The following is a 15,579-nucleotide window of genomic DNA, read 5'->3' as shown; positions in this document are numbered from 1 at the left end:
AAGCTAAAGCCTGATTCATATTGTTCCCCTAATGAAGGACTAGGTGCAACCAGTCCAGCTGCCACTGCTTGCACTGACCACTGGAAAACGCATCAATAGCCAAGACAGGTGAGAGAGTCTGGGGCCAATATGAACTCTGGTCGCTTTTCTTGGGAGTGTCCAAGTGTTGCTGCTGACACCCCTTCTCTTGTACAGTGGAAGAAACCACGTGCCTTTGCCAGCAATCAAGATATGCAACAGAGAAGAACAGATTAGGAACAGAAGAACAGCCCTGCAGGATCAGGCCCAAGGGCTATTTAGCTCGGTATCGCGTTTCCCAAAGCATAAATCTATCAGCCCTTTCCTGCTCTTGCTTCGCAGTGAATGGAATCCAGAGCCATGCTGCCTCTGATGCTGGAGGTTGTATGCAGCTATTCTGATAGTCTTATATCTTTCATAAATTTGTCTAAGGGCTTTTCTACGCTGCTGGCCATCACCAGAGTTTGTGACAGCAAATTCTCTGAGCAAGGTGAAGTATTTCCTTTTGTTCGCCTGGAATCTCCCACCATTCAGAGCTTCCTCGGATGGCCCAGCATTCCTAGTATTACGAGAAGATTAAAAACCTCTCCATATCCATCTTTTTGATTCTGAGCATGATTTCAAACAGCTCTATGACGTCCCTCCTTACTTGCCTTGATCACCCAAATGAAAAAGTGTGAAATTTCTGGCACTTGTGCCTTCCTCCTGAGGAGAAATCAAGAGAGCCTTGACACAGATTCGGTCTATGTACCTACACCACAAATGTTTGCTTTATACTAGATTACTTGCCATGGCTTTCCCCAAAGAATTCTCAGAAGTGTCATTTGAGGAGGCTACTTAGAATTCTGTTATAACTCTGTTCATCCCTCACCAAACTAGAGTTGCCAGTGGTCTTTGCAGAGAGGGAATGACCACAAACAATTGAAACGTATAGATACAGCTATAACAACAGACCATGAGATTAAAAGCCACAAATCAGAAAATAAGACTCAGGGTCATGCTATCAAAACCTTTAGGGAAATTCAACTACCATATATAAAGCCTTTCTTGTCTTGGAGAAACAGGCTGTTCACAAGCACCACCTTCATCACCAAGTAGCATGAATTTCTCACACAACTGGGAATCACGGTGGAAGTCCGATTTTCTCAGTTTAAGAATTATTTAAATCATAATTGACACAGAGAAGTACGAAATTAATCAAATTGTAAAAAGGTAGCCAGTGTTTAAACACTAGCTTCCATTTTTAACCCAAATAAGTAACTGAAGTTTTGAGACTAGGGTGAAGCCTGACCATTTTTTAGCAACTGCATTTAGAAGCAGGGTATATATCACGACCACAGACAGTTCATCACAGTTACTAGGGAGGAAATCACAGATAAGGGTTCTGTGGTGCTGTAATTGAACTAGAGACATTCTGTTTGTTCTCTATAAAACTAACTATTTGCCAGTGACTAATTTGTGCTATTTTAACTCAAGGCTACGATTTTGGGATTTGTAGATGAGTTTGCCACAGAAGTAGCAAGGTCTGATCTACCATCTCAGAAGGAGATATCTCAGAAGAGATAGTTAAACATGTAAGTGTGCCCAGTAAGCCAATACAATTAACTGCAAACTGTAGATCAGTCTTCCTCCTAGAAAGAACTGCAAACGCTCTTCCCAAATTGGGTGAGGTAGACAAGGACTGATTCAGAAAACAATTACAAATAAGTAAATGTTGGGCGGCAAGCATTCTGCAGTTATTTGATCAAAGTCCGTCAAATAATAAAATCCACGCGGCAGAGAAAACAAGAGAAGGCAAGCAAAAAAGAGCAAGCTGGAACTTGGAAGGGTCCCGGTTTTTGTTATCTGGGGTGTGATAAACTGAAAATCCGACAAGCACTTTTCACACTTGGTCAGTGGCGGCTGAATAAAGAAACTGCATTATATTTGAGCATGGGAAGGTGATATAAGAATGCTCTATAGAATGCCTGGTTCTGTGATGGCTTATTCACACATCAAGTGATGAACATACCTTATGTGAACCAGCCCTACATGTCATGATGAAAAAAACGGAGGAACAAAGATATGTGTGCACCTGGAACCCTTGGCTACTGTTTTTGTTTTGGTCCCATTTGTTCCATCCATTGTACACACACACACACACACACACACAGACACACACAATCTTCTCATCATAGTTGTGAATATCCATATACACCCACCTAACATTAAGGCATTGTCCATTACACCAGGGTTTTCTAAAGGCACTGTGGGTCAAGAGGCCAACTGCTGCCTTGCATCACAGATAAGCCCACAGAGTACAATGCTTGGCTGGGAATGTAATGCATGAATTAAGCAGGGTCAAAGCTACTGCATGTACCCTCTCCTCTTCCTTGCCCCCATGCGTTTTCCAGTCCATGGGGTCCTGCTAGCATTTTGGGATGTCAACCTCTTCACGGACGCAGAAGAAAACAAAGCAGGTCATATGTTTGGGTAATAAAAGTAACAAGAAAGCAAAAGGGATGAGCTTCTGATCTCCCCACCCAAAATGGTGTAATTTTGGTACTGGGTTCAATAGGTCAATGGAACATTTGAGACAGGCAGCTTTGAGGCACCAGAGTGGTCTTGGCTGGCTGAAAGCCTCGTTTAATAAGGGTGACGACGAAGCCCAATTTTATCTTAAATAATGTGGAGCATTTATATAGCACTTTAGAATATATGAAACACTTCACTTATCCTTACGACATCTCCGTAAGGCAGGCAACTAATACTCCTGATTTTCAGGTGGGGGCTGAAGCTGAGAAGTTTGCTTAAGGTCATCCAGCAAGTCCTGGTCAAAGGAAGATTTGAACAGATGGCTTCCCAGTGCATGCCATTAGCCACAAAGTGAGACCAGTTCTCTGATTTCAGGCTCAGTTTGCAATCTCCGGGCCCTGTGCTCCCAGCTCTTTGCATGGGTCCATCACTCACCCTCCAGCCATACAAAAAAGCACTGACACACAAGGCTACCAAAGTTTAGCTTCCCCGCCCCCCCGTATTTATAAATTCAGAGGTGCTGCTTGTACACATGAAACTGGGCAGCAGCGTTTCAGATCTTGCAGTGACCCCTCCTGCAACAGGCACAGAAAAGTCTCTGTTCTACTCAGTCCTATGAGATGTTGGATGGCCACTCCTTGCCTAGGCGGGCAGAGCTATCATCATTTCCCCCTCCTCTTCCAAGCAAAGCGTCTGACCTCACAGAAGTCCACACTACTGTAAAGGCAGCGAGTGCTTGATTATCTTGTATATATATATATATGAAGTTCCCCTGGATGCCCAATGGAGAAGGGCAAACCCAGTCCAATTTCAAAATATGTAAGACCAGGCATGCTTTTCTGAGCTCACAGCGGAGCAGAGAAAATGGCTTAAGACAGGGCACCTGGTTCAGCCCTTGGGTTAATGATGAGGGCCAGGCACTCAAAATGGCTAGGGACGTAGAGAAGTTGGGTCTTGGTAAGTCCTTGCTTGGTTTGCCTTTGATCCTAGACTTATGCGAAGCACATGCTGGCCTTACACCAGTTAGTCCTGAGATTGAGTTTCTTTTGTTCCTATTATTCAAGTTGTACTGCCGCCATAGAGAAATGTAAGCTGTAGTGTCCAGCAGCAGGAGCAGAAGCACACCTGCACTGCTTCTCTGTAGAGCGCACTGTCCAATTCTGCATGCATGCTGCCTTTAAGGCGAGGTCTCGGCATAGTTGCAGCTGGAGAGGTGTGGCAGCAGGATGGGCAAGTAGAGCCCTCCTAGCGCTGGGCTACAAAGAAATCTCTTATGTGGAGGTGAAGCAGTGCCCCTTTCCTGAATAGGCTAAACATTCATGCACAGTGAAGGAGACGGTAGATGATGTCTACAAGGCGGGGGGCCGAGGGCAGCTGGGAGGGGGGAGCAGGAGACTGGATTATCCATGAGAGGAGAAGATGGGTCGGCTGATGTTGCTGTTTGTCGTCATTGCTGCAAGCTCCCACCTGCAGAGACAATGGGCTAGAATTAAACACAGGTACAATCGAACACAGATCCTGAAGCTGAGGCTCCAATACTTTGGCCACCTCATGAGAAGAGAAGACCCCTGGAAAAGACCCTGATGCTGGGAAAGATTGAGGGCACAAGGAGAAGGGGACGACAGAGGACGAGGTGGCTGGACAATGTTCTCGAGGCTACCAACATGAGTCTGACCAAACTGCGGGAGGCAGTGGAAGACAGGAGTGCCTGGCGTGCTCTGGTCCATGGGGTCATGAAGAGTCAGACACGACTAAATGACTACAAAACAATCAAGATGTTTCAGCTACTAAACATGGCGGTTGGATGGTGCCGTGTACGGCTTCTTCTGGCAACTCCTGCAGCCAAGCTGGTGCCAAATGTATTGCTCTGCTTTCCTTTGGACTACATCAGTGAGGCTGGGAGAGGGGGTCTTGTTGTCTGGGGAGCCCAGGACCTCCATACACACTGCCCAGGCTTGCGCCCCAGGGAGGTCACTTTGGTGCTGCTAATGCAGAGGTTTGACTTCACCACTCCATTGTCTTTCAAGACAGACAGATGCCATCAGCAATGACAAACATGAAATGGGAAGACTGGGGGAAGAGAAATCAATGGCACAGTGTGTGTTTTATGTGCTCAAAGTCCTAGGTTTGAACCCTGCAATTAAAAAGATCAGGTAGCAGGTGATGGGAAATACTTCTAATGGAGACCTAGTACCAGTCAGACAATATTGGGTAGAGGGGAAAATAGTCTGCCCTGGTAAAAGGCTGTGTCTTGTGTAGTATAGAACAAGTGGTTTAGATATATTGAACATCCCTGAATGGGGATAAGTAACTTACCTGATGTCATGAGGGAGACAGGACTGGTCGAGGTTATACTGTATCACTGCCAGTTTACAGAGTGTTTTTAAGCTGGGACCTGAAGAAAAAGAAGCATACAGTATGATGATAAAACTGCCCTTCTTGGAAGCAGCCCATGAGAAGCATAAAAAGTAAGCCAAATTAGCTGCACTAGGCAGCTCCCTCAATGGAACAAGGAGACAGTACGGCTATTACAGCTACTTTGACCAGGCTTTTTAATGTAAAGAAAACACACCAGGAGATTCAACCTAGGGGAAGCAGTTACTAAAGGCAACATAAGGAGGAAATGTTCACATACTGAAGTCTAAGATGTACAGGTCCGAGTGATCCATCAGGTCAAATTCATCTCCCATGCCTTCCTCTGGGGATGGGCTGTGGAAAACAAAGAGAACCCCATCAATCACTGCAATTCACTTCAAATTAAGGCTGTGTTTCGGATTCTTCCAGAGTTCTGAACTATTCCACAGGGCCTCCCTGACTTCAGTGTTACTTAACAAAGTGCAGCTGCTGATAGCAAAGGCTCTCTTTAATAACCTCTGTGTTTACTGCTGGCCAAGCCAACGCTGTTTGTTTTCAGTTCCTACTCCCTTTACTGCCTTATGTCTAATGCTGCCATCTATTCCTTTAACCTTCAAGATTATTTCCTTTACCTCTGCCCTATCCTCTGCAATTCAAAAGGATTTTATCGTAGATGTGTCAGGATGGAAACAGTCTCTTTGCAACGAAGTCTTCCCTTCCCCACTTTGCTATTCCTGCATTAGCAATGAGGCTGTGATATGTATTTATTTCAGTCTATGAAATTTATTTGAAACACGTATACCTTGCACTTCTACGTACCCTGGCAGGTTACAAAAAATGAAAAACAACACTGGATTCTAACCATACAACTTCCTTGCAGTAGCCCCCCCCCCTCTCTCTCCCGCCCCGTGCCTCTGCCCAATACATATAAACTCCCCACTCTGTGTTACTCTGCATCAGTGGTTCCTTAAATGTCCCCTGCACAAATTGCTGAGAGTCTTGGAGGACCTCTTAATGACTTTTCTGCCTTTTGTAGCCATTGTAATGCGCTGTGCCAGATGCTGTATGATTTTTAATAGTATTTTTACAGACACATTGCAGGCTACCTTAATGAAGCTCACGAACTGCTCATTGTCTGCAGACCATCGCTTGGGAATCCCAACTCTACATTAGCTTTGCAATTCCCTCCCATCTTATATGAACTCCATTCAAAGACACACTAGACTCCCTCGGTTCTTCTCTCAGCATTGCCGTTCCGAATCCCATCATCAAGGCAACAGGTTTGCCTTAATCACTTTGCTTAGTAACAGGAACAATTGTGGCAGCAAATCTCTGCATACTGCGTGCTAAACCTCTGTGTGGACACAAAGAAATACCCCAGATGAGCATGGAAACGTAGCAGATCTGTCAGCCGTGGTTTAAGAAAGGAGAAACCTGAGCATGTTAGAAAGGGGATACTTTGGGGCATGGATTTGACCTGTTTGTACAGGCTTCTGCCCAGTTGCTTCATTTGCTCCAGCCTCTCTTCTTCCCTAGCAAACAAACAAGGCTCCTTGCTCTGCCCTCGCAGCAGCCAGGGCAGGATGTTCCTGCACCATCTGGAAATTTCATTATCACAGAAGGTCACAGAGACCCCTAGCAGGCAGCCAACTTGGGAGCAGTGGGGGAGGAATCAGATTGAGGTTGTGTATTTGATCACTCCACAACACCAGTGACGTCTGAGTTCTTCTCTAAAGTTGAAAGGATTCTTTCTTGCTAGAGGTGTGGGTTTTTTAACCCACCAAATCAACTTGAGTAACAGATACAGGGGTTGGCAGACTCTTAAACAGAATAATAGGCAGGCGACTGGGAGAGAAGCAGATTCCTTGCAAAAAATAAACAAACATAAGCCAGTCTCTCCCTTTGCTGCCTTACACTAAGGGAGGCTCCAGCCTGTCAGTATTTTGTGGAAGGGATTCAAGTGCATCCTTGGAAAGTTAGGTTTGGACAATTAAAGCAGATTAAAGCACTCTGCTGTCTTAGCACAGCAAATTCATTTTTAAATAGAAATAATTTCGACAGTGACAAGGAAGTGCATTGAAAAGTGTGGAAAGAATGAGTGATTAATGGGGAGATGCGTAAACACCCCACAAGCAAATCAGGATGAATGCTCACTGTTGTATATCCAACACGTAAACTAAATCTAAATTCTCAATGAAGACTGAACATAATCTGGTCTCCATGTAAACCTTATGCAAGGAAATCTTTTGTAAACCACTTTGAGGTTGTTGTTTTTTACAATCAAGCAGTGTATAAATGTTACTTGAAAAATAAATCAATCAATAAATCAATAAGGTTAATAAATTGGTGGAATGGAAGAGACATAAAATCAGAGGACGGAAATAGTCAGAGTGGATTATAACTATGCTTCATCTGCCTATAGGTACATCATTGATATTACATAACTGTGTAAATGACTGCTTTGTGAAGACCGCACTCAAATCACGAATATTTGGAGATAAATAAGAGGTTTCATCTTTCTACCTCATACAGCTACCATTTTATGCATTAATGGCCAACTCATTCTCCAAAAGCAGATTCTTATGTAGCTCATCTGGCACCATCTACAAACTAACGGGTGGTATCAGGAAGTGCAGAAATACCTAAACGTTGTTATTCCCGCGAAATGCCCTCCCATCAGATGTTAAGGAGATAAATAACTATACAACTTTTAGAAGGCAGCCTTGTTTTGGAAGGTTTTTAATGTCTGGTGTTTTACTATGTTTTGGTGTGCATTGGAAGCCACCCAGGATGGCTGGGGAAACCAAGCCAGATATGTGGGGTATAAATAACAACATTACTACTACTACATTTGAGAGAAAGAAAAACCTCTAAGCGGGAGCTCCTCCCCTGAATCAGCTAATAAGAACTGAGCATTTTCAGTGACTACAGAACACTGACTGTTGGGTGGGAAAAAATTATATATATTTAAAAAATTGGTGGTGGGAAATAGAATGGAATATCCTGTAAGCTGGCACAGCTGGCTAGAATCCTGCACAGAAGAATTACTCACGGCAACATTTTGTTGAAGGTCCCACTTGTAGCTCTGAGTGTTCCTGCCATCTATTCACAATCTTCTCTTGAATCTCTGCTTCCAATCTAACGGCCTGGCATTTATTGATTAAAATACTTTTTCTGCCTGGCCCCAGTGAAATAACACAAATCCCTATCTCTTTATAGAGTTTTCTACATGCTTAATCACTTGGCTTCTCTGCTTCCCCTCAGCCTGTCAACTAAAAAAAAAAATCACTTTAGGTATGGAACCAAAATATGAAACCATTCTTAATCATCAGAATATCTGACCTTCTGCCATGGTTTTTCACACTTGGTCTTGAAGGGCTTGCTTTGGCAAAATGACAGCACACTGAGAACAGTGGCATAAACTCGGCTTTCCCCAGATACGTAACAGCCTTCTCAAGTAATTGCTAGATTAGAGTCCTGTAAAGGATGTGAGTAATTCTAAAGTTCATTGGTGCTACATTTTACTGACCATGCAACTGCATTAAATTTCATCTACTTTTGAATTTTTCATTCATCATGTTACTACCAATATTTCCTTTTAGTTATGGGTTGCAGGTGCCCATTGTCTTACTATCTACAGCCAGGATGGCCAACTAGCAGTGGTTGGTCTCCTGAAGCAATTTTATCAAATTTCAAATCAAGTTGTAGTACAAAGAAGCAGCATTCTGCATTTTCATTCACAAAGAAAATAAATATTTTCCACTTGTGCATATGTGGGTGAGAGAAAGCAAATGTCTTCACACTTCAGTGCCACATCTCTCTTTGGATTTTTAGAAATGGAGCACTTAATTCCTTTTTATTTTATATATTTAAAATATTTTTAGCCTACATCTCCTTTGTGCTTAGAATGATTAAAAACAACATTAGTGCAATCAACATCATGTAGTAAAATGTACTTCTAGCCTTTGTACCTCTATGTCTACTATATATTTTGGAAAGTGGTTCATCTGTCCGTCCGTTTTCTATGGATTTGGACACCTCTGAAAATATCATTGCCAAACAGTTTCTAAGAGGGAGGAACCAATTTTTGTCTACATTTGGATAGATACCATCAGACACCACTTTGAACCAAGATGGCGGACCAAACCATTCCACACTGCACTGATTTGGACACTTCTGAAGATACTGTCACCCAATTTGGCATGAAAGTTTCCGAGACTGAGAAGCACGTTTTGGTCTATGTTTGGAAACTGTCAAATACCATTTTGAATTAAGATGCTGAATCAACCTGTTCCAAACTGCTGCAGGGGGACCTCTTGCCAGCATGCTACTCAAAGGGAACATGTTGAGGAAGCAAACAACAGGGGCAGGTATGAGACTGCAGAGGTCCCAAGGACAGAAGAGGAGACCTAACCCCAGGACGAGTTGGGGGGAGAAGAACCAGCAACCAACAATGTGTTGGGCCAAGACCAGTGGTCAGTTGGTAGTTCACCATTGGTTATTGCACCCATGAAGATGGGAGTTGGTTGATGCAGGAATCAGTTTGTAGGGGGTGGCGGTGAGTGAGGAGGGTCCAGCTCAGACAACTGCTTCTCATAATGCAGTGCTGGTGGAAGCAGCAGCGATAGCAGCTGGATAAGTGCCAGCCATTGAGTGGTAGGAGGTGGCGTTCTTGTCAGTGGCAGGAAGAATGGCTAGGGCCTGAACTACACTGAGGGGCAATGACCCAGAGGAGTGGGCAAGCAGGCCTGGCATGGCAGCTGAGCATGTGCAGCAGCAGTGCAGGTGCGACCTTGTCAAGGGTGAAATCCTGTTGGCTGAAGGGGTCTGTGCCACCAACTTGTTCCCCATGAGGAACACACTAGTGAAACAGGACTCAACAAGACTGAACCCTCTGGCCAGTTTGGTTGGTATTTGGGGCAGAGCTGGAGATCAGGGACCTGTGCACAGGCCTAGAAACTACCACATTATATTCTATTATCAATTTATAAATTGGTTCCTTAGAATTCCTGAGCAACACTGGTTATTTTCCACCAGTAGTGAATAAGAACAGAAAATATGGTTATCCTTGACCTATTGTTTCTATAGAATCATTCAATTCAACACTGGGTCTAGTACAGAGCCTTGAGTATGTCACTGGTGGGTTTTAACAAGATAAACAGCATGCTATTCATTTTTACTCTTTAGTTCCCTTTCTTCCTGACAGCTTTTAAATATAAAACAACACTCTGGTGTCCAATCCATTACTACCTTGGCTTCTTCAGCAACCAGCAGATATTTTAGTTCCTATTTATATAGTGCTTAATAGATATATTCAAGTAAATTCAATAAAGCTAGGACAGAGGATTCATGTTTTATGTTCTTCGGGACCCACAGGAATCATTCTTAAAAGAACAAGGTCCTGTTACCTGTCCATCAAAAAACTATTAGCTAAATCAAGGAAGAGTACAATGAAGGAGCAGTGTGTGTGTGTGTGTGTTTGTGTGTGTGTGTGTGTGTGTGTGTGTGTGTGTGTGTGTGTGTTTGTGTGTGTGTGTCTGTCTGTCTGTCTGTCTGTCTAAGGAATGCAAATCAAAGTCACAGAAATATGATCAAGAAACCTACCAGTTCAATGCCAGAGTAAGGGTCTCATGTTGGCTTAAGATACAGAAAACCAGGAAATGAGAAGATAATGCTAATGCCGTAACAGACATGCTCTGTCACCAGTAATGATGTTGCGCAATGTCTCAAACTGCGCTTCCCTATAACTTGCCCTCCATGTACCCACACTTGGTCCTAGTCTTTCAGGTCCAAATCCAGGTGGGGGAAATGAAGTGTCTGGAACCAGTAAAGATGCTCCACATTGTCCTGGTCCTGTATTGCTTTATGAAGTGTCTGGACCTTATTGTATTTCTAGAATAATCCTCCTCTGAGTTGCTCCATGCCTGTTGTTTAACTGCATGAGGAGGACATGGAGCCCTCTTCTAGTGCCCTTCATCATCCTTACGCCGGCTAACCCCAAAGGAGGTCTTTGTGCGGCAGTATAGCAAGACTGAATGACCTGGGAGTTCAAATACCTTATTCTGGATTTGGAACTGCAATGTGATGACAGAGATAAAAATACTTATTCAAAACCTTTTTGAGATCTTCTCCAGCAGGCTTGCCACAAGACATCTGTGACTGCTTTGGAACCTGAGATGCTAGGCGGGGATAAAAGAGGCTGGATGGTATGGTGCTGCAGTTGAAAACAAGCCTCTTCCAGCACACCACTTCTTTTCTTCAAATTGTACCTTCCCAACAATGTTATTAACAAACAAGGATGGGTGAACTCAAAGGAAATCTTTACGGTCCTACTAGACTGTTTCCCACCCCCCTTCACTTCAGTACCAATAGGTTCATGGTAGCATGCAAAACAAAATTAAATAAATGAAAAGACACTGGAGAGAGATGAAACACCACAGGACAACATAATTCTTGAGCATGCAGTATGAAGTTGGTTCAGGTTTGCACAAATGTTTCAAACACCACCTAGGGTCCACACAGCCGTTCCATTACCACAGGAGGGTTAATACAGATGCTTAACAACATGTTATACTTTAATATCAAATCTAATTAAGCTACAATTTCATCCACAAGCTAACAATTTTAGTTCTCATATTAGAGAGATGTGTCAATGAGATATTCTCACTTTTCTGCCAGAAAATGGAAGAACAGTTGGCATTATTAATTTTTGCTCTGACAAAAGCGCACATAAGGGCAAAGATATTCTTCCAATACTGTAGCTTCAACCTTAGCAGGGACAGCACCTGTTGTAGAGCAGTACTGTCTATCTGAGCTCATGATAAAGCTCTTTCAAGCACCACAGCTCTGCAGTTTCCCAGCCAGGATAATCTAACCTTAGTTCACATCCACGTCAGGAAACCCTAATGCACTCCTTATCTTTGTGAGGGAGAAAAAAGCAGTGTCTACTGCATTACAGACAAGTCTTAAGGGCTAAAAGACGTCAGAGTTCAAGGCCAAAATGATTGTAGAAGAATAAGGCCAGACATGGGGGTGAATGGCTCCCATGAAGGGATAACCTGGGGCACCTACTACTCTGTTATCAGCCAGGCTCTGGGGCCAGTCAAGCTGGTGGGTCAGCTTGACTGTTTCACACTAGATGATCTGAGCATCGGTTTGTGCTCCCTTAACAACTTTCTATACACTTTACTCAGCTGAACTTAGGCAGGAGGAGTATCAGCAAGAAGAGACAATAACATCTCTCACAGAACTCCCTAGACAGTAAAGGCAAGACCAATAAATTAATTTGAATTCAAATCAAATTAATTTGTCAGCCACCACTGCATATCCTACACAAAAAAAGTACATGCAACACTCCTAGGCCTCTAGAAATTTGGAAATGGAGAGCTTAAGAGCATCCAATCACATTCAGAATTCCTTCGGGAAGGATCAAATAAGCAGTAATACAGTTCTTCTAGCAACCTCCATCCATCAACACTATGCTGTACATGTGCAATACAAGTGCCTTTTGCTGAAGTCCTACCAAGCGCTGTTTAGTATTACACATGGTACAGAACAAATGAAATGGGGAACTTCAGTCCCAAGATATCACACATAGTAATCTCACTGTTTAGGAAGTAAATGTGTATGATGCGGTACCTATTTATCTACTTGCACTGGCATGCTTTCAAACTGCTAGGTTGGGGGAAGCTGGGACAGAACTACGGGAGCTCACTCCATTGCAGGGATTTGAACCGCCAACTTTCTGACTGGCAAACCCAAGAAGCTCAGTAGATTAGACCTGCGTATTTTTAAAAAACAAACAAACAAACAAATGTGTTTTTCTTGCTTATGTTGTTAGCTCATGTTTGGTTAATTTTATCAAAATTACCCTGACCCTATTCTATTTTGTTAGTGTCAAGCTGTGCACTCTCTTCTTCTTTGGGCAAGAGGAGCTGCAGAGGGCCAGCTCCTCCAGGATAGGATCTATTTTAAGAGTTGATTAGCTAAACATTCAACATCCAGCTATGAAGTTTGTATATATGTCTGAATCAAAGTACACATCTGCTAACATGTTTGTGTTTGGTCACTGTAATTATTTTTACACTTAAGCTTTACAATCTGTGTTTCCTGCCTTTCCATTTCCCTCTTATCTTACTGCTAACATATTTCTCTCTCTTTCCACCCATGTGTATGACTATATATCTCTGCCAACTCAAGACAGCATTCCATACACCAGACAAAGTGGACTCTGGTCCACAAAAGCTTATGCCCTAATAAATTTGCTAGTCTTTAAGATGCCACAAGACTCTCTGTTGTTGTTTTTGCTGAACAGACTAAAATAACTACCCCTCAGGAAATGGGATAGATATTTATTTAACAGAGCCTGCAGCAGATCTGAGGACACTGATTTGTGGTCTGCAGATAAACTGTTGAGATCTCCTCACTATATGGTATACCAACAGAAAACACCACAGAAACATCTGAAAATGGAAAAGTAATTTCTCGCCACAGAACTGAAGATGAGATGAGAGCAGAACAATTTCCAGCTGTGTACATTTATCCCACTATTATCTCCAGTAAGTGGCTTTTGTGCTGCGTATGCAAAACACTTCTGACCAGAAAGAACAGCAGAACAGAAGAAATGTGTGGGTACAGTGTGGCAAACTTATCACTCTCACCTCTTTTAAAAGCTTATGTCTATCTTCAGCGGAAGACTGCAAACTAAATGTGAAATACAGGCTATGCAAAAAGCAGGGAGGCAAGGGCTCCTGTGGGTCTGAATAACAGACAGATAAGATTTAGCTCTCCCTATTTGATGCCTCCTGTTCCATTTTTCCAATGGATCCAGAGATTTGCTGGCTGTTATTTTTCCACTTATGTTCCCTCTAATCCTTGCCCTGTGCTGAAATTTTATCTCTTCCCTCCCCCCACCCCCACTTCCTGGTGACCTGTCACCTTCAGGACAATACAAGATGCAGGAACCTCTTCATTTACAACAACTTCCTGGAAAAACGTCTTATCAAGCCAGCCAGCTCCAGAGCATACCTGATAGCTACTCAGAGGAAGTGAACCAAGTTCCCTCTCCACCCCAACCCCCCTTTCTGGCCTTCTTATCATCCTCTCCCGACACTATAAACAGTGTCTTATCAAACCAGCAAAAGATGTGGGAAACTGTAACGCGCAATAAAAGTTGTCCATCCCCCGTCCCCCTGAATTCGGACACAAAATAGGCACTTCAAATGCACTTTTATTGTGACACTCCAACAGTGAAGAATGGAGGTGGGAAAACCACACTGAAGAAAGCTATTGGAACTGTTATTTCATTGCTTTAATATGCTCATAGTAACATGTTACCTTTTCACTTAATGTGATAAAAATCTAGCAACATGATTTTGAGAAAAAGTGACTTTTCTAACGTTTTGAAATGGTACATACTATTATGATAGACAATCACACTCATTGTTTGAAATAATTGGACCATTCTCTATTTATATCTAAAGGTATTATACTTAATATAAAATATGTATATGCAGGATACACGTATCCTTCTCTTTTCTGTAGACCTATATTTATAATAAAAAGCAGCGCTATCATTATTTTGTTCAGTAGTGTAAAATAAATGCTGGAAGTTCCCCACATCTTTCCTATATCAAAAGTGACTTCTGTACTATCCTGAGTTCCCCTAGCTCACAGGAAGGGGTAAGGAAGAAGCATGTGAAGACAAGTAAAACGTTTTTAGATCAATTGACCTAATTAATTATCATTATTAAACATATTTACAGGCAGTCTTGAAGGGTTAGAAACCCTCCCAAGGTAGGTTGCAACAATCAATATACAATATAATTAGCAGTAAGATTCAAGAATAATAAAACTGTAATACAAGGACTAGGAATAACACTAAAAAACATACCCACCCTGGTAAATAAGTAATGATAACTTTAACTAATTTTAAAATCCAATAAATATCCAAGGTATGAAGGGGGGGGGGCATGATGTAGCACCACTGGCAAGCATTCCACAAGTGAGACCACTGCCAAAAAAAAGGTTCTCTTTCCTTCCTTCTTTTATTTGTTAGATACTTTATTTTGCCCAGGGCAACCCGAAGCAACTTAAAACCAAGCTTCCCTGAGTCTCCCAAACTCAGAATACTGGATCAAGCCAAAGGCCTGTTTAGGCATCTTGTACTCACAGTGGTCAACGAGATACCTATGGGAAGCCTGCAAGCAGGACCTGAGTGCAACAGCACACGCCCCACTTCTGTTTGCCAGCAACCAATGTATAAAAGCATGTTCCCTCCAACCATGCAGGCAGAACTTAATTATCATGGTTAGTCGCATTGATAGCCCTATTTTCCAAGACTCCATTTAAATCTTTTTTAAAAGCCATCTAAGCTGGTGTTCATCACTATCTACTGGAAGCAAATTCCAGAGTTCAATTATGTGCTGTGTGAAGAAGTACTTTGTCTGTCCTGAGTTTTCCAACGCTTCACTGTGTGGCCCTGTGTTCTAGTATCCATAATGGAAATAGGTGTGCAAGCAGGGCTTCAGATGATGATCAGTGTGTAGGCTGAGATATGTGAAGGTAGTCCTGAAAGTAAATTCATTCCAAACCATTTACGAGGAACTAGACTGAGGAATCTGAAACCCAGAGGTGAGATACAGCCCCACCAGGCCTCCGTGTCTGATCCTTGGGACTTTCTCAGGCCATGCC

General features: G+C 42.7%; 1 protein-coding gene across 3 annotated transcripts in view; it reads right to left on the bottom strand.

Annotated features, from left to right (window-relative positions):
• Positions 1–3,011: 3,011 nt before the first annotated feature.
• KLHDC3 (kelch domain containing 3) overlaps positions 3,012–15,579 on the bottom strand; it is a 44,838-nt gene continuing 32,270 nt past the window's right edge. For all 3 annotated transcript variants that reach the window (XM_081904272.1, XM_081904271.1, XM_081904273.1), the window contains 3 exons: positions 5,168–5,241; positions 4,849–4,927; positions 3,012–3,999 (listed from right to left, as the gene is read on the bottom strand). In XM_081904272.1, coding sequence (XP_081760398.1) covers positions 3,933–3,999; positions 4,849–4,927; positions 5,168–5,241 — 220 coding nt within the window. In that variant the 3' untranslated portion in view covers positions 3,012–3,932. The remainder of the gene's footprint in view (positions 4,000–4,848; positions 4,928–5,167; positions 5,242–15,579) is intronic.

This window comes from Podarcis melisellensis (assembly GCF_964234715.1).
Source record: "Podarcis melisellensis genome assembly, chromosome: 3".
NCBI lineage: Eukaryota > Metazoa > Chordata > Lepidosauria > Squamata > Lacertidae > Podarcis > Podarcis melisellensis.
This window is presented reverse-complemented; position numbering and strand designations above follow the sequence as displayed.